The sequence below is a fragment of the Montipora foliosa genome, chromosome 12 (genome assembly GCF_036669935.1).
Source record: "Montipora foliosa isolate CH-2021 chromosome 12, ASM3666993v2, whole genome shotgun sequence".
Classification (NCBI taxonomy): domain Eukaryota; kingdom Metazoa; phylum Cnidaria; class Anthozoa; order Scleractinia; family Acroporidae; genus Montipora; species Montipora foliosa.
The window spans coordinates 23,755,149-23,778,733 of NC_090880.1; the positions used below are offsets into that span (position 1 = coordinate 23,755,149).

The window sequence follows — 23,585 nt, forward strand, 5'->3', positions numbered from 1 at the left end:
CAACAGCACTCTTTGGCAGGCCAATGAAAACGAAGCTACCCGAGTTGACGACACCCTGCTCAGACCCTGAGATCCGAGAGCGTGATCAGACAGCGAAAGCGAAGATGAAGGAGCACGCAGACAACAAGCGTTACGTAAAGCCGTCAAACGCGAAAGAAGGCGACACGGTACTAGTTAAGAGAGATGACTCAAAGAAGAAAAGCGACACACCATATGACCCAAGACCGCACTTTATTGTAGCGAAAAAGGGATCTATGATCACTGCAGAGAATGATGATGGCGTCCAGGTTACGAGGAACTCTTCGTTCTTCAAAAGCGTGCCCGCAGTGAAGGAAGAGAATGCCAGTACCGAGAAGCAAGGAAGCTTCAGTGATGTTGCAGCACCGATGCAGTCCGATCCTGCACCATTAAAGCGCTATCCGCAGCGTACGCGAACACGCCCAGTAAAGTTGGATGACTTTGTTTGTGACTGATAACATTTGCGTGTGAACTTGCTAAGTCCTTGTTAGACTTTTTAGGACTGAACTGTTTTTGTTTGTTTAAGTTGTATTTTGTTTGTTTTCATTACCCATGTTGAAAATTTGTTCCAAAGAGGGGAGAGATGTAATGTTGTTACCAAATTAGGTAATACACGGTACGAAAGTAGTGTCCCGGATGTTAGAGCACGAGGCCGGAGAGTAGGAGTTAGTTTTGTGAATCAGAAAATAAACAACGTTTTTGACAACATCGTTACAATTATGAACCCTGAAAAACGCTCAATTTAACGTTCATTCAATAAAATGAATAAAAATGACACCTCTGGTGTATTCTTGTGCCTTTTGCAGCTTATTTTACCGTTTCGGGAATTCCGTGTTTTCACTGTTCTGAGACGAAGTCAAGGCTGCACACTAAGATTTCGACCGTAGTCAGCTCAAAGACGGTTTGCGCCTCGAAAATCCATCCCAGTCGCGATTTTTTCACGCAAAGCTAAAGCCCCATCAATTGCGAACCTCGGTGAATGATTCGTCGTCAAAAATCCCCGCGCACTTGGCTGGAAATGACCATTTTCTGCTTCCAATTCCACGATATCCAAGCTCCGTGTCCACTTTTAAATTCATCAGCTATCGTGGAATCGCAAGCAGAAAATGCTCATTTCCAGCCAAGTGCGTGGGAATTTTTGACGACGAATATTCACCGAGGTTCGCAAATGATAAGGCTTTAGCTTTGCGTGAAAACATCGCGGCTGGGATGGATTTTCGATGCGCAAACCGCCTCTGAGCTGAACTTTATTTCTACATTTACAGCTTATTTTAGCATTTATAAGCTCAAAGTATGTTTTTCCATACAAAGTCTATAAATCGTATACCGAGCTTGGGCTGCCTGTGTGCATCCTTGACTTCGTCTTAGAACAGTGAAAACACGGAATTCCCGAAAAGGTAAAATAAGCTCCAAAAGGCAGAAGAATACACCAGAGGTGAGTCATTTTTATTCACTTTATTGAATGAACGTTAAAAAGCCTAATCGACGGTATTTTATTCCCATACAAAGTCTTATAACGCGTTTAAATTCTCAACGGCTGCCTGTAACGCAACACTGCTTGCACTCAAAGGTCATCTTCCCACTAGTAATTAATTATTACACTCTCTCTAGTGACGCGAACTTGGGCTGCCTATGTTTTCATAAGAACCTTCCGCAGGGCTGAGATTACTGCTACAAAATTTTAAGAACTTAAAACATACTCAGGCTGAGAGTAGATTAAGAACGTTTTAATTTTCCTATTTTGTTTTAGTGTTTTGTTTTGTTTTTGGGAGTAGTATAAAGAAAGGTAAAAGAATTGTAAAATTGTAGTCTAAAAGGACAATGAACTACTTAGGGACGCTTTGTAACAATTAACACATGATGTGGTTTTCTTATTGCATGATACACTGGGGAACAACACACTTAATATTCGAACTTCTTCGGTATACCACACAACTTTAAGAACTTGAGAACGTTTTCAGGCTTAAGTCGAAAATAACAAGAACGCCTAGCCTCAGCCCGGAATATTAGACGTTGTTATACAAAAGAGTGTATTTTGTGAAAGAGCGCAGCAAGTGAGTAACACACTGTCCCTGTCCACGAGAAAATAAAATGCATATCTGGAAGACACAGTGTAATTTTCTTTTTGTTATATAGGCGAGTACTTTCTCCCACAATATAACAGCCAAAAAGCGGGACATGACGCAGTCTTGGACGTGACGAAGTTTCAAGAAGAGGATTTCTCGCTAGAAAAGACCTATCTATACGTGTAATTGCCCAATAATCACCCAAAAGCAAATGCGTGGCTAAAATATTTTTTGTGACTCAATTTTAAGAATAGGGTACGAATCAATATCATAATTTGTTGAAAATGCTTTGTAATTGAGCTGAGATATTGGGGAATCGCCTTGTTCTTCAAGAAATATAAATTTTCTTCTTATTATTGTCGAAACTGTGTGAATTTGAAGTCGTCAATGTTCTAGAGAACCTGGCGCTTGAATTCTCATAGTGAAGGAGTCAAATGATTGTATGTGAAAATGATTCAGTATTGTACGTGAGAGTCCCCGGCGGAAAAGTTGCTGATGCTTATCACGGTCACTACCAAAACAACAATAACAACAACGACGACAAGGCCTGAGACATGAAAGTTGCCTTTGGCTGCAAAAAACCGAAAAAGAAACAAAACAAAGGCATCGGCATCGGCATGCCTCATATAAAAGCTCACTTTGCTTACTCCCCTACATTTCCAACGAGTATAAGGCTAATTAGTTAGAAAAGAGGTAAAATGTTAGCAAAACTGAACAGAAAACGGCGACAGTCCAAAAATGTCTTACTACTGGCACAGTGCTGAACGTGGACCTGTGTCGAAGTCCCGTATTTAGAGGTAATAAACATGTGACGTGACCAATGCAGTTAGCAGAGTGGAAGGGGAAGAGTTTGACCCTTTTCTCATTTTAGAAAGAATAACCTTTGGCCAAGAGGTAGAAGCGTTACGAAGTGCTGAAGCTTATCCAAGGAGCTTGAAATTAATCAGTACATAAAGGCACAACTTTCAAACATTTACGGTTGATAAAGCTAAAGTAGGAAAGTTTGAATTGTTTTAAGCCCACCTCAAATTTACTAGATTCTTAGCTGGAATGTAATTATTTAACATGTGATTAAAGTAAATTAAATTCCCACTTACCTGCAGTTCCATTTCCATAACTTAGGTCAACCTTGGTGTGTTCGGTATTGTAAATCGGCAAAGCTCCGCAGAAATCTAAAATCTCTTTGGTAAGAAGGAGTCTGTTTGCAGGCCCAATTATCATTTCAAGACTCGAATCCGTGACGGTAGGAATATCTTCACCCCGGGAAGCTACCTGAGGAAAGCAAAGCGAGATGGAACAGATCAAAGTCAGTTGAGGCAGCATGCAGCTGAAAACATATCTAGTAGCCTGGAATATTGTCAATCATCATTTTGAATCGCGGAAAAAGGATAGATTTAATGGATTATAATCACAGTTACAGTTAGAGCTGAGAAACAAGCCAGTGTAAGTGGAGCCTGGGGAGAGCGAAAGGCATTTGTACAACCAGATGGAACTTTTTGTGCGACACCAAGAGTCCATGACCCAAAAGTAAGAATCTGCTGTCAGGTTTGTCCCCATCAGCGTCAGAAAAGTGTCTATTTTTAAACCAAGTTTGTTGGGAAAATAAGCGAGAGAACAAGTCAATGTTCAGGCCAGCAGGCCATTTGTCTGCCTCCTCTTCACATCGAGTCTTAATGGTAAGTTTTTGTGATGATAATAGTTCTACTTTACATATGAAAGAAAACCAATTTTCGTAAGAAAAACTTCGCACTTAGACTCGCTTTAAGGAGGAGGCAGCCATGAACTCGGAAATGGCCTATATTCAAATCTCCCGGGGTTAATATTCTTTGTGTACGGTGTTTGCATTAGCATGATGTGGGAATACGTGGAACAAAACGTTCAGCCTTACCCGCAAAATTAGACAGTACTCACTTGTCACAGACATAAAATATGTGAAATAAACTCCTTGGTTAATTGTTAACCTGGGATTAGCGTTAATCGGCTTTTGAACAACCCGGCACAGATAAGGCACAAAATGACACCTATTAAGATGTTGCCATGGCAGCACTCTCGTTTTCAGTCCCTCTCTGCAATGAACCAGATATTTTGGATTTTGAAGAGGTAAGTACAGGCAGATGGTCAGACTTGAAACGCATGTACCGTCCATAATGCTTTACAACTCTGTACAAGCTTAATTACCGAGAGTGTGCATGTCTTATTACGACAATAAACGACAAAATCAATCCTACGTGCAGCGGCAAAAATGGTTGGCATGGCAACAGTAAAGTGAGTATTATTTTGTGCCTTACTTGACATAGATTACTGCTGCCAAGTTTGAACAACACCCTTCCATGCAATATTTTGTGATTTATTTCAGTCATTTGTAATGTTTCAGACAATTATTTTTTTAACAGAAACTTCAATACCTCTGGAATAAAAGAAGGGCTTCCAAAAGAGAAAACACCATTTTTCATCATTTTGAAAGGTCTTTAAAATAAGCAAAATATATATATTTTTTAAGAAAATAATTGATTCAGTTTCCATGTCGAACACCCTCTTATGTAAAGTAGTTACACTCTGCAGTCTCAAGACTTTGAAACGAAGTGGGCTAAAAAAAAAGCATAGGTCAGCTAAGGATGGGGATAAATTTTGCGATATTTCAACACCTCGACGCAATGGTCATCATCATTTTATTGTTCCCGGCAACCTTTTATTCTTAAGCTGTCAGATCTCATTTTGTCCATTTTGAACTTGCCGAATACAGAAATACAGATGCCAGCTTCCTTGCTCCTACTAACTGAAGGTTTGATTTATGAAAGTCCATTTTACACTGCCGCGGCGAGTTTTATAATTAAGCAATTAAGCAATAGAGAACGTTTTCCGTGTTTCCATAGCCTCATCTAAACACGAGGGGGATCGGAGTTGGGAGAATTCGAGACAGTTATGCAAACCAGAGACGCAGTCGAGAGTTTGCATAACTGTCAAGAATTTTCACAACTTCCCCGAGTGTTTAGATGAGGCTATGGAAACACGAGGAACAAGTCCTCTTTATAAAATATTTCTCAAAGATAATTCGACAAATGAAGGAAAATGCTGGCTTTTTTAACTTCTTGATTGAAACTGATTTTCATGATACACGCTCATATTTCCTGACAGCCAATCAAAACGCGCGTCTGCAACACATAACCAATCAATCAAAATTCGTGTGATGGCACAGCCGTGTTTCCATAATCTCATCTTAACACAGCTGTTGACCAATTAGAGTGCGCGTACTATCCTAATTCTTTTATAAATGGTAATAGTAACTCTGATGGCAAAAATCACTTCAAAACAAAAATCGTCAAATGTGGTCATGGTATTGAGCCATCATAAACAGACGCCTTTGCTAGATTATTTACCAGATCAAGGTCAGCCTTCATTTTCTTTGGCGATGACATGGATGGGTCCAGTTTGGAGATGTGGCACGCCTTTCGGGACAGAAGCCTAGTCACAGTGACACCCTGCAGATCAAAAAGACAGCAGAATCGTCAAAGAGGTGCAATCTCGGCACAAGCCTTTGGCAATGATAAAATCACGAGGCGGAGACCTGAAGAGTCAAAATTTATTCACCGGAGACGCAATGTGTCCTGTCTTTGATGTAAGGATTTGTGTATTTTAATACTCACAAACACAAAAACCAAAAGCCATGGTGAATACGAAGAACATGTGCTGATACATGCTACTGCGTCTGTGCGCTAAATACCAGAAATAAATATATATGCACGCAATCAGCAGAAGTTTCTGTTCTTATTTAAATTACGTCACAATGCTTACCATCTTAAAGTCATGGTAAAAATCAGCAGCTTCAACGCCATTGCGCTTAGGAACTCGGAAAACTTCGACATCTTCATCTTCATCGACATCGATCTCCTCTTGGTATCTTGTTCCTTTTTCCTTGATATTCATTTTATACTGTTCAACCTGGAAAGTAAATTGAGAAAATAAGCAAGATGGGTAGTGATACGAAATTCATCATTTTACAAGTACGTCTGGACTTGCCGTAAGGGACCATTTCTTCAGCTGCAAACAACAGCTGAAAAACTATATGCTTTTTTTTTTCACGTAAATGCCATGAACTCCGAGTCGCTAGTGTCATTCATGTGACGTTATTGTTGCAAATGTAAACCAAGAGGGGCGAAACCCTTGAAATGCGTTGCGTGCAACGTTTCTTGGTAGAAGTGAATAAATTCAATGAAACCGTGAGTTCTCCTTCAAAGAGTGATACTTTTGGCGAGGGGTTATGAAAAAAGTCTCAAATTCAGTGACTTGAATTTTGCAGAGGCGAGGATCTTTTCATTTTGGCTAAGGTGGGTAGGGTAAATAATAGTTTACATCTTAAAGGAGAAATGACTCCTGCGAAAACGACTGCATGGCGCAGGGAAAGGCTACAACATATATCTCGTGAACTTGGAAAAGCGGAAATATTCGGAACACAATATGCCATGATTAATAAAATGAACGCCACACTGGGGGAGTCAGGGTGGTTTAGTGGTCATCAACCGTGCCTCCCACCTCTGTGACCTTGGTTCAATTCTGGCTCGGGTCGTATGTAGGCTGAGTTTCAGTCGATCTCAATCTGACTCCGAGGGTTTTTCTCCGGGTACTCCGGTTTTCCTCCCTCCTCAAAATCGACTCCCGGCCTATTCCATCAGGCTGTGGTGCTGTGCTCCGAGGTCATACATGGGTCGTGTTCAAGGGCCGAGGGCCTAGCCGGCAGCACAGCTCCTTCGGTCCGACCTCGTCGAGCTGCACCCTTAGTAATTCAGTTTCCGACTGCGAGAAAGGGCGATTAGCAGGTGAGACAACTTCCAAAATGGCCTTTCCTTAAATTCTCGCCCCCAAAATCACGTGACCAGAAATAACATTGGACTCAATGAGAAGCGTCATTCATTTTGTCTTTGTATATAGGTTTCATTAGCGTTGTAATGTAGCGTTGCTTTGATAGTATTCTAAATGTTCCAATAGTTTTATTGTGTATTTTTGTTCTTATTTCCGTAGTGTTGTCTCAGTGTTAGCTTCGTGATTATCAGGTCTTTTAAAAATTCGCAGTTTTTGTCTCGTCTCACGTGTCTTTGGTAGTTTTCTACAAATCTGTCAATACTTGCATCATTGTTAATTGGTGATGGAGACTGATAAGAGAAAGAAAGAATTTTGCTTTGAGTTTTGGGTTAGTATTCATTAAATCAAAGGAGTAAATGTTGTTTTACTAGAGGTTTGGAGTTTTTCCGATAGCGAACGGATAAACAATGTTTGAACTGATTTCTCCTCGTTTGCAGGGGTCTTTACATGACGTGATAAGCGCACTCGTTAACAAGACAAAAAGCCTGTTCTTATGGGAGATACGTAAAACCCGATTTCAAACCGCAAAATGTTTTAAAAACACAAGAGGCAGAAAGGTGGGAACAAAAACTCACCAGGCGTCGTTCAAATGCAACTACAAGCACTCTGCCTATACCTCACGTACATCCGTGCGTGCCTTAATTGAAGGAATCGATATTCCTCGCCAATGCGAAAAGATCTCTTTTTGCAATAGCTCACTTGTAAGGCGGTCCCCCTATGTTATTCGCATTGTGCATGAAAGGAAAAGTTTTACATCGATTGCGCACACACTTAAAAGTAACCGGTTGAGCTTCAGGTTTTAGTAATTGCTCTTCTAACTGGAAAGTTACCAATGTTTTTGTCACGCTTGAATGAAAAGCTAGCGGCCATAAGGTGGCTCCCTAGAGTATTTGCGAATACACACACTACAGGGCACGAGTTACAAAGGGAAACCTAATTAATTTCTCTTAACGTTTTCGCTTTAGAGATTTACCAGTATGGGTACCGATATCATAAGTCTTATTTTTTGGGTGTCAATTTTTGGATTATGGCCGTTACCATAACAACATCACATCTAATGACGGGCAGATATATTCCTGTTTTTGGCCTAAATTCCTTAATATTTATACTTTTTTTCGGTAAAATTTTCTTACTCTTTTCCACATTATGGAAATTATATTGTCTGACATTTTGAAGTGGTAAAAAGTCAAGGTCGTTCAAACGGTTTTGCTGTAATTTGTCATTTTACTGGGTTTCCCAGTCGGAAAATGGGTAATATTTCGTCGTTTTTTTCCTTGTTTTTTTTCCGTGTTGGCAAAAGTCTTGCCTGTCACTCCCCTGCTAAGTGGTGTCTTTGTGCATAGAACCTTCTGCGCGTATTTTCTTAGGATCGAGGGGGTAGTGGAAATGCGTAGATTTCTCTGTTGGACGCAGTAGAATATTAAACTTAACCTGCAATGACGTCGAAAGTCTTGTGACGCGAATGGCGTTTTAGTGGATCTTTAAACAAAATATACCCTTATGGAGCTCAATAATGGAAAGTTAATTGGATAAACAAGACAGGCGGTGAAAAATAAATATGCGGAATCTTAAAAGCGCCGAGTAATGGACTCTATCGCCCGTCGAGCCGAAATCAAAGTGAGCTGTATTTCTAATATTTTACCAAGTGTGCTGTTATGTAGAACACTGAAACCAAATGGAAAATTCTCTGGTAACTTATGGGTTCAACAAAGACAGAGAACAAATCGAACACCTTTAATAAGTGGATCTGTGATCTCTGTTGTCAGGCTACTTGTATAATTTTAATTGTACTCAACTCTGCACAGTCTTCAGGTAAAAAATAATTGGAAATGTGACAGCCAAGAATTACTTGAAAGAAAGCTTGCCGTCTATTTTGTGTTTCATTAATCAAGGAAAAGGTTCTTCATGGAAACAGTTTGATCCTGAAATTTATTTTTTTGCAATTGCGTATGGTAATGTGACACGATTGAGTTTCTTCTCTTCACACACGTAATGAAATAGGAAGGGGATTTTGCCTCTAATAGCAAATATGTCGTTTGTTTCAAAAGCTTTTTTGCTGGAAAAGGTGGCCTTTATGAATTCATCATGTTTTATAATATGCGAGCTTAACTGGATAGTTTTTATGGCAATAGGAACACATTTTCGTGTCAAAATGAGGTTAGCGTTTTTCTGTAGTGTTAACCTAATTGAATATACCATGTGCGCCTGGCGAGTTTGTATTTACCGTCTACCGTAACCTTGATTTCCACTCTCAAAATTTCCTCCAGAACCTACTTTTTGCATAGAATAAGCTTTTAGAATGATGTTTTTGTCTTCTGTGGTGATACTTAACGATTCGGAAACATTTTGTGAAAAAAATATTTATAACGGGTCACACACGCAACTTGATCGTCCGATTATGCATAACATCCACTTGGCCTTTTGACATCCCATTGAAAAAAACTCGTAAAATATTCGCGGACCGGTCGATCTCTCTGAAATTTGAAAGGATAATTGCTAACAAATTGAGGAAGATTTTTCACAATAACTTAAAATTCCTGTGTTAAGCATGAGAATTCGACGAAGAGGTAAATGCGACTAAATTTGTTGCGTGCGTTGCTATGTTTGTTTTGATTGTGCAAATTTTGACATACAATATTAAATTATGAAAAAACATCTTTGGATAGATCGTTAAAAAATCTTTATTTTTAGCGGTTATTTGAACAAAAAAGATGCAACGTTTGACGAGAAATAATATTTTTGTTAATATTTGAAAGAAGAAAAATTTCTCGGGAATCGGGACGCGGTGAAAATGAGTTAACAAATTTGCATACGTGCTTTGAAATGTGATACCCGAGGAGACAGGAATTTATTCTCTGACAAATGATTTTGTCATTGTAGTGTAAAATGAGGTTTATTTGGGAAGCCAACAATATTTCTTTAACTACTTGGTTAATTCAATTTATTGCTACGACTTGCTAGTGCGAAGATTGTTTACATGAAAGTCACGCTTTTTGCGAATTTTGAGTGTCATGAAATTACGTCATTTGCGTGACAAAATATCCGTTACTCTAACCCAAAAACATTCAGATAGTAACAAACTTCGTAATTATTTAACCATTTCTTCTGCTTTTGTGCTTGTCAGCATTGTGATTTGCGTTAATTCGCAAGTCTGTTTTTGTATCTCATAGATGTTTAGATTTTCAATTAAATGGCCGCTCAAACTCGCGATTGTGTAAATAGTTCACCCTGAAGTCAAAATAGATACGTTTCTCAGAAATCCGACAGAGAAGGCTTCCTGGCCGACAGATAAAATGTAAATATTCAGATAAAAATTACAGCAAATTAAGAAAGCAAAGAAAAAGTACGTCGTTTTACTCTGAAAACGACGAACGATTAAACATTCTTTCCCGCACAGGCAGCCCAATCTCGATGTACGATTTATAGACTTTGTATGGGAAAATATACTTTGAGCTTATAAATGCTTAAGTTGTTATGAGGGGAAATGACAACTTACGACATCGCAAAAATTCGTAAGCCACAAACCCGTCTAAAACGGACACACTTTGCCCTCCGATTGCACAGAAAAGACGAGGACAACTGTACGTAGAGGTAAGTGAAGTTTATTTTTACATTTACAGCTTACGTTAGCATTTATAACCTTACAGTATATTTTCCATTACAAAAACCTATAAATCGTACACCGAGCTTGGGCTGCCTGTGTTTCCCGTAAGTCATTCAGTTGACACAAGGTGATCACGTGCACCTTTATGGTTGACTAGCATGTGATCAATTTCTTCCTTTTGTCAAAACATCATGACCTTTCCGATTATTCATAAAAGTCAGAGACTGCAGAAATTCTCGTGTTTTTAAGATCGATTGTCATTAATCTTTCGATGAGAAATCGATTCAGAGTTATGTATAAAAGTTATGTTATTTTTTTTCTTCGTGTGCCTTTTGGCTTATCTTTTTCTGGTGCAAACGTAAAGCCAAACAATGTTTTGACCTGGCATCAGATTACACTAACAAGAAGAGGAATTATGAAGCGGAAACAACAGCTTCAGTCCTTTCTTGGTGTGTGCAATGAACGTTTGCTTAGTGCAACTGCAAGACATGCTGGGTGACCACTCAAATAATCTTAATGACCCCCCTCCCCCTACGTGAAAAAATTAACTGGAAAGCTGCAGTTCAATACCACCCAATTCAGTGCCTTCCTTTTTTGTGTAACACGTACCAGAGGCAACCCAATGTACGCTTTATGGAGCGTCTAGTTCTACATGTATTCGATTAGGTCTGACAGATTTTAACAAATATGGGGCAGTTGAAAGGAACTGTACATAGTTAGAGCTGAGCCAATTTTAAAAGGATTTTACCGAAGGGAACGCGAGAAAATTAGCAGTTTATTTTTACCGATTTGGTCACGCAGACTCATAAAAACACGCGCGATTCAGGTTTTTACGCGGTATACTAGTGCCCAGCTTGCGCGCGGCACTAAAAATCTCGGGAGACTCCTTAAGCGAGTTAGGATGCAATTTAGTCACCTCGTGCCTCGTTCCTTTGGTGACGCCCTACTTGCAACTTACTGGGTGAATAAATGGCACCCATCGCATCAATGTGATATGCTCCCACATCCGCAGGCATCTTAAAAGCAGACCACTGACTGAGCATGCACAAATAAATCAACTAACCTTTCCACGCGCCAGTGAAACAAGATAAACAAGCCCAATGCCTAAGGCGGCGATTGTGAAGATCTGAGAAGTGAAATTTAAAAAGCGAAGTTAGCTAATTAAAGGGAATTACTGCAGTTCTATGAGGCAACTTACCTTCATGGCGAAAATGTATCGGTCGAGATTCCAAGCTTTAAAGAAGAATTATAGTTGTGCTGTCTAAAACGATGCCTCGTGAAATTTTTAGAGAGCTTTGATTTACAGAACTGCATCTTTCAATTTAAGGATTTTCCTGGAGTAATTAAACACTTTTGATTCTCGCTGGTCCTTCTATCTGTCATCGTGCGCTGAAAAGCAAATTTCCTTCAGCGCAGAAAACAAAGTTATAACATTTCCAGGAAGAAATGTAAACTGAAGGAAGGTAATGACCTCCTTTGACCGATAGAAAATGATAGACATTTGAAACTATGTTTCAACCTGTTAAGGAAGCTAGTCGTTATTTAATTCTCAAACTCCACAGGTGAGTCGTTCTCCCCTCGTTCTTTCCTCACTTTCATCACTTCAAGATGGAAGCATAGGCGTATTTATATTGCTATCTTGGATTCCTACTAAAATACGCTTGTTCTACAAGCCATGTACTTCCTCGTTGAATTCTGGTCTGCATCTGTCTTATTTCTCTTGATCTATACAGATAATTCTTCGTTAATGTAGATCTGCACTTCCTTTTGCTTATAAGTATTGGAAAACTGTTTAGCCTCTAGGGTGGTAACGGAGGTAGAGGTCAGAGGGGCAGGGAGAGGGGGAGGACGCGGGGTGAGTACTGGTAAAGTTTTTCCTATAACTCAGCGACAGGAGCTACCTTTCAGTCTTAAGGATATCTTCAGCTACGTGCCTCAGCACTCGGGAATTATGGCTTTTAATTTAGCGAACGTGGCCTCATAAACCATAAGTCTTCCTCGAATATTACTGCCAAGCCAGACCACAACACCGGGAACTCCTTGCCCCAGTGAGATCTTTAATGTCCCACTTAGTTTATGAACAAAGGTTGTGAGACGGGGCCTACGGTTTATAGTTTCGAGAAGACTTGGTTTAATTACAAAGGGAGCTATTTGTCCTCAGTTATCAAAAGACCTTAAGCAAAGGTCCGGCCGGAATCAAACTCTCACACACGATGGATCGTTGCTCCGCCAACTGAGCCCAACGGTCCGTGGGGATATAATCGGTTACCGGGTTGTGTACTTCATTTTAAATTAATTGTTTGAATCCAAAACAAAATCATGAGACAGCAAGTCGTTTCAGACATGCGCAGATTAACCTGCTCAATCTCTTCACCAGGGCAGCGGATAAAAGGTCTGCGCAAGATCTCTCTTACACTGGCATACGCAAAAAAGAAGAGCTCTGGAGTATAGAATGCAGTTAAAGTCAGAGCGAATTACAAAAGAATGTATTTCTGAGAAGGCAGTTGGCGAAGATTCGTATATTTTAGGAGACTCTTCTCACTCTGGGGACGAGATTCCCTTGCCAACGATAAACGATTAGATCACAGTGCACAATTTGTCGTGCTAATTTGCGAATAGTTAAGAATTTGCTAAAACTGCCAAATTCGTCAGAATTACTACGATGACTGGCTTCTGCGCGTTTCTTTTAACTGTCTAGGTTTTGATATTTGACAAGAATTTGCTATTCGTTCACTCACGTTTACCATACGCGCACATGGGTGCCATTATAAATTGGTTTCTGTCACCTATCACTTCAGGTTTGATGGAATTATTTACGCCTCTGTCTTTTCTTCAACTCAAAAAGCTTCCTTTCAGTCCTTTTCCTGCCTTGCTGAAGGAAATATCGATCATCACATGAAAGCGGATGTTAAAGGCTCATAACAAAAAACCTACATTAAAGCTAACTGTCGGGTATCAATCAAACAGCTAGACAAAAGAAAGAATTTCGATCAATGCTATGATATATCGGTGTTCACTGTTAACAAACATTGATGTCCAATGTCTTTCGATGTTCAAATTTGCGGGCAATCACTGAACAAAACAGCCAACATCCAATAACCTATAAACTAGGGGTTAGAGATTAATAACAATATTCACTTTCTCGTCTTCGCTTAAAATATAGATTATCAAATAAACTCGGATGTTAAAGGCTCATGACAACTACCGACGTTAAAGCTGGACAAACTCATCGTTGCGATACAGAGATGTTCTCCGTAAACAAACATTGTCATCAAATTTCTTTTGATGTTAAAACTTTGCCAATCACCGTGCAAAGCAACTAAAATTCAATAAACCTGTGGTCGGCAGATTGATAAAAATTCAGCTTACTCTTTTTGTGCTAAAGGAAGTATCGATTATCACATTAACACTGATGTTTAAGGCTCATAACGAAAGCTTAAAGCTACCTGATGGGTACTCATTAAATAAACAGGTCATCAAAACCTTTCTCAGTTTTTGCTGAAGAAAGTATTGGTTATCGCGTGTACATTCACACGGATTTTACATATTATAAAGAAAGAATTTTGATCAAATTTGTGATGCAACGATTTTCTCTGTTAACAAATAATGATGCCAAATTTCTTTTGATGTTTAAATTCTCCAACCAATGAACAAAAAAATTACCATCCAAAACCAGTTAACCTTCTGTCAGCACGTTGATAATTAAGAATGGGTGACATCCCCCAAATGATAATTTAGGTATGGGGCTATTTCTAAATCGAGGATCTGAAAGGGCAGAATCTCTAAATGGGAAAAGCCGTAAAGGGAGAATCTCTAGGATGATCTCTAAACGTGGAACAGGGAATCTCTTAGAGGGGAAATTACTTAAGCCCTCAAAAGAGGAATACTGGAATAGGGAATGTGTTAATTAACGGGGAATCTCTACCTTTTTGCCCACAAAATTTGTGCCTGCCTTCATTATTCTCTCCTGACGATTCCCCCTTTTCAGAGATTCCTTATTTTTGTGATTTCCGGTCTTAGAGATTCCCAATTTTAGTAACTCCCAGTTTTTGGCCTGTGTTTTTGTTGTGCAATTGAAGGGATCTGTTTGTGTTGTTTCGAAATAGTGATGAGTTTTACCATTTGTCCGCGAGTTTTCAAGTTTCATACCAGTGACCTTTACAGAGGGGGACATGGGAATTTGCAGTGTTGCAGTGTTGATGTTTTTTTCAATGCGGTGATATGCGGTGAATAAAATCTCAATTTGCGGTGTTGCGGTGATCTCAAACCCAACGGTGTGCGATGTTTGTGTTTTTCACGCTACGGTGTTCGGTGATATGAAATTATTTCTTGTTTGATCTTTCTCAGACCTAAATTTAGCGCGTAAACTTTGTTCATCGGTGATAACTTGGGACAAGCACGTACCATTGTGTTTAATTTGTAATAAAATACAGACCAACATTGTCGAGTTAATCTTCAATACCTGTCTGTATCGGCTCCAAGGTCCTGGGACTTTCTCGACCTTCTATTTTTTTAAACGATTATCGAAATCGAAGGATGAAAAAGTCATCGAACGCGCTCCGGAGAGCGATAACGGTAGATCGTTATCACTGTCACGCAAAAAAAATAAATAAATCGAAAGCTTTTCAGTGGATATAGTCAGGAAATCGTGATGTTATAGAAGATAAATAAAGGCGCGGTGGCCTCCTGGTTAGTGCGCTCGACTCCGGATCGAATGGCCCGGGTTCGGGCCATGGCCGGAGACATTGTGTTGTGTTCTTGGGCAAGACACTTTACTCTCACAGTGCCTCTCTCCGCCCAGGTGCATAAATGGGTACCGGCGAATTTAATGCCGGGGGTAACCCTGCGATGGATTGGCATCCCATCCAGGGGGAAGTAGAAATACTCCTAGTCGCTTCAAACCGGGATAAGCTCCGGCCTAATGGGCCTCTTGGCTCGTAAGCAGGCTTTACTTTTACATACTTACTAATACATTGATTAAAAATTGTTGTCAGTGGGTCTGTAAGTCCTTATTCCGCTATTTTCAAAGCGTGTGACGCCTCGAGAAAATGAGCCAAACTTTCTACTCTATCTTAGAAAAGAACCTTTTTGTGCAATAGAGATACACCGACTGACTCACCCACCCCCTATGAAATGGCTTCGGCAGCCCAATCCACAGAGGGGATGTTGTGGAAATGGTCATGTGGTAGAGGAAGCAGTCCCGCGAACCTCGTTTTCGTGGTTCCTTTTGCGTGGAACGCGTGGTACTTGCGGATTCCAATCTGCGGAGGGAAGCGAAATGGACGAAGGGCGACTCGCAGACCAAGAATTCGCCACTCAACCGATGAGAATACAGTTTTCCGTGATGTTGACCTCTCGACTCTGACAGTTCTTCCTTGGTTGCTTGCTTCGCAACTTCTAGATTTGCTTGCCCCGGGAGGTGTTTCAGCATTCGAGGAAGGGATCTTTTGATGAATGATCATCATGGAAAGATGCGGCAGAAAATTTCTTTTATTTTCTGACGTATTTGCCTCTTTTATTTTACACCGTCAGCTGTGTGCACACTGGAATACTCGAATTGATGGACCACAGACGAACCACCCTCCGTTGGTGTTGTTGTTATCGATCTATAGAAGAGATTAATAAATTACGGCGGCTGCGATTTGCTCGGCAATAAAATTTGAAATCATAATTAAGTAACGTACGATCGTCCGGGTGAGTGTAGTCCTGAGAAGTACTGCTTGAGATGACATTGACTGACGTTTCGACAACCTGAGCGGAAGTCATCTTCAGAGTCAAGTGATTTGTGTAACGTCAGTAGATACTATAAGGACTCCGGTCGTAGATGTCATTGGTCAACTTATTCGATGTAATTGACTGGGAAGGCTAAACAGTGATATACAAAAATTTGGTTTTATCAACGGAGTTGATAATGTAAATTGCCACCGTACAGAGATTGTAAAAGCTGACGTTTCGAGCGTTAGCCCTTCGTCAGAGTGAATCCACAGTGATAGACAGTGATAGGTGCGTTTCGATCCTGTACGTGTATCGTAGAATACGTTGGGCAGTACTGTGAGAGTAAATCAGTGTGTGGTTTGTCTGTTGATGTCGTCGATGAGTTGTTTGTAGGCATCGGTTGTAGGCTGTTGTTATGGACAACACAGACTATCATGACAAGATGGACGAACTTGTTAACGAGAAACAAACTTACGAAGTACTTAAACGAGACCCGACTACAGCACTTCAACGAAAACTCAACAGTAAACTACTTCAACTTATGAAAGGTGACGCGATCGACTTCCAACGTCAAGAAAATTGACAAGGCAGGCAACACCGAGCCACCTGCCGGTGACTTCGTTTTGTTCAAGCTGGAACTGTAGACAAACTATTGAAGTTATCACCTTAAAAACACCAGCATCTGATCGATTAGGGATGTACCCATACCTTCGCCGAATTTGAGTTTCATCTTTCGAAAATTGACCGAGAAGGCGATCCTGAAATCTATAATAGAGATCCACCAAGCGGCTTTTTTAGTGGCAAACTCCAACAGGTTTTTCAAAACATCGCGTGGTAATGTGTGTAGCCACGAATTCCAGTATTTTCCATGTAATTAGTGTTCATTTGTTTTTTCCTTTCTTGGTTTGTCCTACTATAGTTTTCCTAGTAGTCCGTAATTAAGCCTCGCTTGTTTTTTTCGTCTACCTCTGTCACACTACCTCGTTAACACCCTTGCAAGGCACGTACCCGAAGGCTCGTATTGTTCTTTTTGTCAGTTTCGCTGGTATTGTTTAGTTTCGCATATAAGTTTGTTTATGTTGTATGCAAATCCGTTTTTGTAATCCGGAGAGCCGCACAGATCTTTAAGTGTCGTGTTTTTCTAAATTCGCTTTTCTTTGGTTTTCTATTTCTACTTTTCCTTGTAATCTCATGTATGTGCTCCGTTTTTCCCTTCAGTGAATCGTCAAGTAAAATATAAGTACGATGTCAAAGTGTGCGCAGAGTCGTTAGCATTTCATTCAAAGACCTGGTGAATGTCATGTTGTCCGGTACTGGCGCGCGTAGAGTGCTCTCTACCGACGCCATTGAAAGCCTTCGCCTGAACAACTCAAGATCGGGTTATCTGTCCAAAGTTACAGCGTTATACCGAAGCATATTCAAGAGTTGCAACAAGAAAAGGAAATTTCCAAGAAGTGTCTGAGAAAATGTCGGCGCTTGAAGAGGCATTTGATCGCTTTCAAAAGTCTCATTTTGACTACGTGGCGACCTTAAGCAAACATCGCGAAGAATAGGAAGATGAGGCACATTACTTTCGCGAGCACTGTCGTAAAAAAGTGGAATTTGGTTAGAATGTTAAACAATGGATTGACGGTGCATCTAAGGTCCCAAAAATGTTGAGCATTGGGCCTGAAGATTCCGTCAATACAGCCGGTTCCGTTCGAAGTCGCACTAGTTCAAATGTACCTTTAAGAAAAGGTACCAAACAAGCGGTAATGGCGCATTTGAAGATGGAGCAGTTGAAGAAAAAACAGAAACTGTTACGACAAGAGGAAGAAATGAAGTTAGCTATTCTTCAGGTTAAATTGTTAGAAAGCGAACAGAAATGAATTGCAAATAAGCGGGAAAATATTCTCTCGATGGTATGTCTATCATGGGAATTGTTGGTAGTTATATCAAGGGGTGTTAAGGTTTTGTATTCATCTTGGCGTTTTGGAACCGCTAACTTAATTTTTTTAATTAATTATCTCTTTGTTCGTTTGTGTTTGGCACCTTTTTTAGATTTCTATATTTCGATTTTTGTTGATTTTGGTTCTATGCATGGGAATAGTGTCAGTTTAGATAAGGGGACCCTTGGTGATCTTACCTTCTAGAACCATCTGTGACCTTCTTGTTTGAAAGATCTTATGTTTTTGTTTTTTGAGGGACCTTTTGTGTCCTTTTTGTCTCAGGGACCATCTGTGGCCGGTTGTTTACGGACCATCTGTGCCCGTATGTTTAGGGACCATCTGTGTCCGTTTGTTTAGGGACCATATGTGCCCGTTTGTTTAGGGACCTTCTGTGCCCGTTTGTTTAGGGACCATCTGTGCCGGTATGTTTAGGTTCCTTGTGTGCCTGGTTGGTTTTAGGTCTATGCAGGGGCCTTTTTGTGTACCCCCAGTAACAAAAAAACAAAAAAAAAATGATTTGACGGGCTTTCTATTTATTTCTTTGCGTCTCTCTCTTTTTTTTTTTTTTTTTTTTTTTTTTTCCGGTTTGTTTTGTTTTTTCGTCGTTTGGCTTTTCTTATGTTTGCTTTATTTTTAGATATTTTTCAGACTCCAATGTGGAAAGACTTCCAGGATTCGATTCACCCACATCTCCTTGGTCTATCAGATGACTCAGAGGTAAAACAGACCGTTTTTGTTGTAAAAGCTGATGGCACAGGGAGGACCTATCTTGGAGGCTTTAACAGCTGGAAACGCTGGGCAAAGTCGAAAGGCCTTCCCTATTTACCGGCAAATTCGTTCCACGTTGCAATGTATTTACAAGTCATTTTGCAAAGTGCTTCTTCTGCTTCCCCTATCAACCACGCAGTTTACAGTATAGATTGGGCCCATGGCTTGGCTGGTTGTTCGAAGGTTTCCTCTCATTGTATGGTCCAGTCCTTGATGAGTGCGTCTAAGCGTGTTTTGGCAAAGCCCAAATGCAGGAAAGATCCGATAACTCCCGAGATGCTCCAGCAGTTGGCAGGGAGTCTTAAAGATAAGTCTTGCATTGCTAGTTCTAGAACTCTCGCACTGTGTCTTATTGGCTTTGCTGGATTTCTTCGTTTCAGTGAACTCTGCAGTATCCGTGCCTGGATGTTCGTCTTTACACTTCTCACTGTTCTCCATTTCTAGAATCCTCTAAGACTGACCAATTGAGAGAAGGAGCTTGGATTAATATCGCAAGATCAGGAAAAGTTACATGTCTCGTTGCCGCCCTCGAGAGATACCTAGCCGCAGCTAAAATCAAGGTTGATGAAGACTTTTCCCTATTCTGTGCGTTGACATCTCCGAAAAGTTCCGCGAAGGTTCGCCAGCATGGCATTTCTTACACCAGAGCAAGAGAAATAGTGAAAGAATCTTTTAAGGACATTACTGATGTTTCTAAGATTAGTCTTCATAGTTTGCGAAGTGGTGGTGCATCTGCTGCTGCCAAGGCAGGGATCCCCGATCGTTTATTCAAACGTCATGGCCAATGGGCTAGCGAGAATGCAAAGCACTGTTATGTCAAGGACAATTTGGACTCTTTGTTGTCTGTTTTTCGTTCATTAGGAATTTGAAAACCGAGCCCAGCAAGTTCTAAGGGTTGTGGTCCATAGGGCTGGGATTTTTCCCCTTTCTATACGTTGCGAGTGCGTTGGGGTTTTCTCATCCTATGGATACTCGTTCACTCCCTTTATTATAGAGCGTAATGCAGCAAGTAAAAATGAGAAGTTGATGTATCTCCTTCAATACACGTCGGGCAAAGCGAACAAGACTATCAAGTGCTGTGTAGTCATGCACCCATCTGTCGGTTTTCGAAATGCAAGGAAGTTATTAGAAGAACGATTCGAACACCTGTTTACGATTGCATCAAACTATGTGACCAAGTTGACTGAAGGACCTCCATTGAAGCCTACAGATCGTGCCGGACTGTTAGCCTTTCGCAGACCAGTTGAAAAATTGCGAACACGCGTTAAGGCCAATCTGGTATTTAGAGAAAATTAATAGTGCGGATAACTTGAGAAGAACTGTACAGAGATTGCCGTTTCACCTCTGAACAAAGTTTATAGAGGTAGCAGATAGCATCCAGCAATCTGGTCAGAGAGCAAATATCAGTCATATAGCAGCTTCGTCAAGGTTAAGGCCTGTGTTTGGCAGTGTTGTCGATGTCACGCGTGACAGAGCAGAAAATTCAAGACGTAGACCAAGTTAATAGACACGTACTTCGTCGTTTGAGCGTGTTACAACCCTTAGTACCCATGCGACCAACCATGAAGAAAGTGCTCAAAGGCATACAGTATGCCCCGCATGCAACGGACGTCATTCTTCAACGAGATGCCATATCTTCGAAACGAAACCCTTCGAGGAGCCACACTGTTTCATCCTCCAGCCAGAAGACTACCTTTGAATCGCGAAGAGGCCGCCCCGCTACCCGAGAGTCAAGATGACAGTTCCCCACCGGCTCCTGGTGGACAAATCCACAGTACCTCTGGTAGTGAAAGGAATATATTCTTAAGAATCGTTCCAGTGATCATGAAAGTACGAAGCCATGATTCTGAGAAGACCATGAAGACCTAAGCCCTTCTTGACAACGTCTCGTTGTGCGATAAGATCTGGCAATGGAGCTTGGAGTGCGAGATTTTAAAACCTATTTAACCACACAAGAAAAACTAGATAGCCCTAAGGTTGGCCAAGAAATCAATCTGACTGTTGAAGCGCTAGATGGCACTGACAAGATTGAAATTCCAAAACTGTGGACCGTTGACAAATTTATCGCTTCAAATCGAAGTATTCCATCCCAAGAAGATGTGAATCGATGGCCTCATTTACATAATATTACACTACCGAGCATTTGAGAAAGTGAGGTCAGACTGGTATAGCAACACACCAGATGCCTTCTGGGTACTTGACTAGAGACGTGGCCAAAGAGGAGAGCCGTATGCCATACGTTGCCCACTTAGCTGTACTCTTATTGGGGCCAGCTGACAGAATTGAAAGAAATTGAAAGTACGAGCCGCCGTCACAGTGTTAACTTAACACGCCTGACCGAAGTTATCGAAGAAAATGATGACCATTTAATGCAACAGCTTGCACAATTCTGGAAGATAGAAGGCTATGGTGGATTTACAAACTCTGAGGTTTCCATGTCAAAAGAGGACAAGAGAGCTCTTGCAGTTATGGAAAGATCGTCAACGATGGTAAACGGTCATTACCAGATAGCCCTGCCTTGGAAAGAACCAAACACTTACTTGCCTAATAATGGATGTCTAGCAGAACGGAGGCTTTCCTTGCTTAAGAAACGGTTTTTGCGAGATAGCAAGCTTTTTGAAGGGTACAAAGCTACTATGGAAAGTTATTTGAATAGAGAACAAGCAAGGAGAGTACCGGATGATGAGCTTAATATTGAAGAAAGGCCACTGTGGTATCTAACCCACCATCCTGTATTCAACAAACCAGGGATGGAATGAATGGACTTTATTTAAGTGTCTAATCTTCTGGCGACAAATAGCACTAATCGGGGACACTGTAAATTGAAGTTAACAAGTTAATGCAAATCAAATCAAATTTTGGTTTTTGAGGGGAGGGGAAAACCGGTGTACCCGGAGAAAAACCTCTCGGTGCAGAGTAGATAACCAACAAACTCAACCCATATATGACGCCGAGTCTGGGAATCGAACCCGGGCCACATTGGTGGGAGGCAAGTGCTCTCACCACTGCGCCATCCCTGCACCCCGGAAGACACGAGCTTTGATTGTGCAGCCAAATTTAGAGGAGCTAGTTTGAACGATCAGCTTTTAAGCGGGCCAGAATTAACAAATTCGATCGTAGGTGTCCTGACAAGATTCCGCGAAAATCCAGTTGCATTGATAGCAGATATAGAATGCATGTTTCACCAAATCAGAGTACCACCCGCTGACCGAGATGCCTCCAGATTTTTATGGTGGCCAAACAGTGACCTAAGCCGAATTCCAAGGGACCCATGGTATGGAGATACACCTCATTGGCGCCACATCCTCCTCCAGTAGTTCCAATTTTGCTTTAAGAAAGACAGCAGAAGACAACAAACACGCATTTCCAGAAGAAATTATCAAGACTGTTAAAATAAACTTCTACGTAGATGACTGTATCAAGTCGGTTAAATCCTCAGAACTAGCTGTTAGTCTTGTCAATGATCTTTGGAATCTTCTTGCTAAGGGCGGTTTTAGGCTAACCAAATGGCAGTGCAACAGACCAGAAGTCCTGCAGTCCATCCCAGAAGACAAGAAGCTCAATCTATGTTGAGCCTCGATTTAGTGAAAGACGCTATACCAATTCAGCGAGCGTTCGGACTTAAGTGGGATATGGAAACTGACAAGTTTATATTTGATGAGGTCCCACAACTCGGAGAGGCATACTTTCCCTCGTAAGTTCCATATAGATCCGCCTGGGTTCCTGGCGCCAGTTGTCCTACCTGCTAAGAAACTGCTTCAAGATTTATGTAGAGAGAAACTTGGATGGAATGATCCAATTGGCGAACTCGAGAGAAAAAGATGACAAAATTGAAAGGAAAAGTTTGCCGGAATTGCAGTAAATAGATGTCTTAAACCATTAACTTTGAAAAACTGAAATACTCCGAGCTGCATAACTTCGCCGACGCTTCTCAATTTGCTTATGAAGCAATTTCCTACCTCTGATTGGTGCATACAAAGGACAACATCCATTGCGCGTTTCTCATGGAAACATTTTCTCCTAGCCCACCTGAAGCCTATGACTCTTCCGAGACTGGAATTATTGGCCGCAGTATTTGCCATACAGTTGAACAAAACCCTCAAGGAAGACTTTGACATCGCGGTAACACGATATGCGATCAATATTTTGGGCGGATTCCACTTGCGTTCTCCAGTACATACGCAACTCGTCAAAGAGGTTCCACACATTTGTTGCCAACAGGCTGGCCATCATTCACGAGAATTCCACGTCCCACCAGTGGAGTCAAGTTGGTTCCGAGCTGAACCACGCAGACGATGCGAGTGCAGGTCTCTCAATTGATGAAATGGATGTAAACAGCAGATGGTTTAATGGCCCTCGGTTCCTAACACAGGGAGAAAAATCTTGACTTGTTGATCCTACTCTTCGTCAGCAAGAATTAATAGATAAAGATCCAGATGTTAAACATGACCTGCAACATTGATGTTTGGCGTTAACAAATCAAGAAGATTTTGACGTCTTTTCAAGGTTAATTCAGCGGTTTTCCTCAGGAGAAAAGCTACGAAAGGTTACGGCCTAGTTTCTGCGATTCAAATCGAGTCTCGTTGTAAGATAGCAGAAGAGTCCTGCCATTCCTTCAGCAACAACCAC

The 23,585-nt window shown here is 40.9% G+C and overlaps 1 protein-coding gene across 2 annotated transcripts in view; it reads right to left on the bottom strand.

Moving 5' to 3' along the window:
• Positions 1–23,585, bottom strand: part of LOC137978660 (uncharacterized) — a 33,197-nt gene that overhangs the window by 5,932 nt on the left and 3,680 nt on the right. Inside the window, exons 1-5 of one of the 2 annotated variants that reach the window (XM_068825675.1) lie at positions 11,744–11,832; positions 11,609–11,671; positions 5,877–6,023; positions 5,462–5,563; positions 3,182–3,356 (exon numbers count right to left, since the gene is read on the bottom strand). In XM_068825675.1, the coding sequence (XP_068681776.1) occupies positions 3,182–3,356; positions 5,462–5,563; positions 5,877–6,023; positions 11,609–11,671; positions 11,744–11,749 (493 nt within the window). In that variant the 5' untranslated portion in view covers positions 11,750–11,832. Of the gene's footprint in view, positions 1–3,181; positions 3,357–5,461; positions 5,564–5,876; positions 6,024–11,608; positions 11,672–11,743; positions 11,833–23,585 lie in introns of those variants that run through there. The other variant, XM_068825676.1, reaches the window with a different exon arrangement.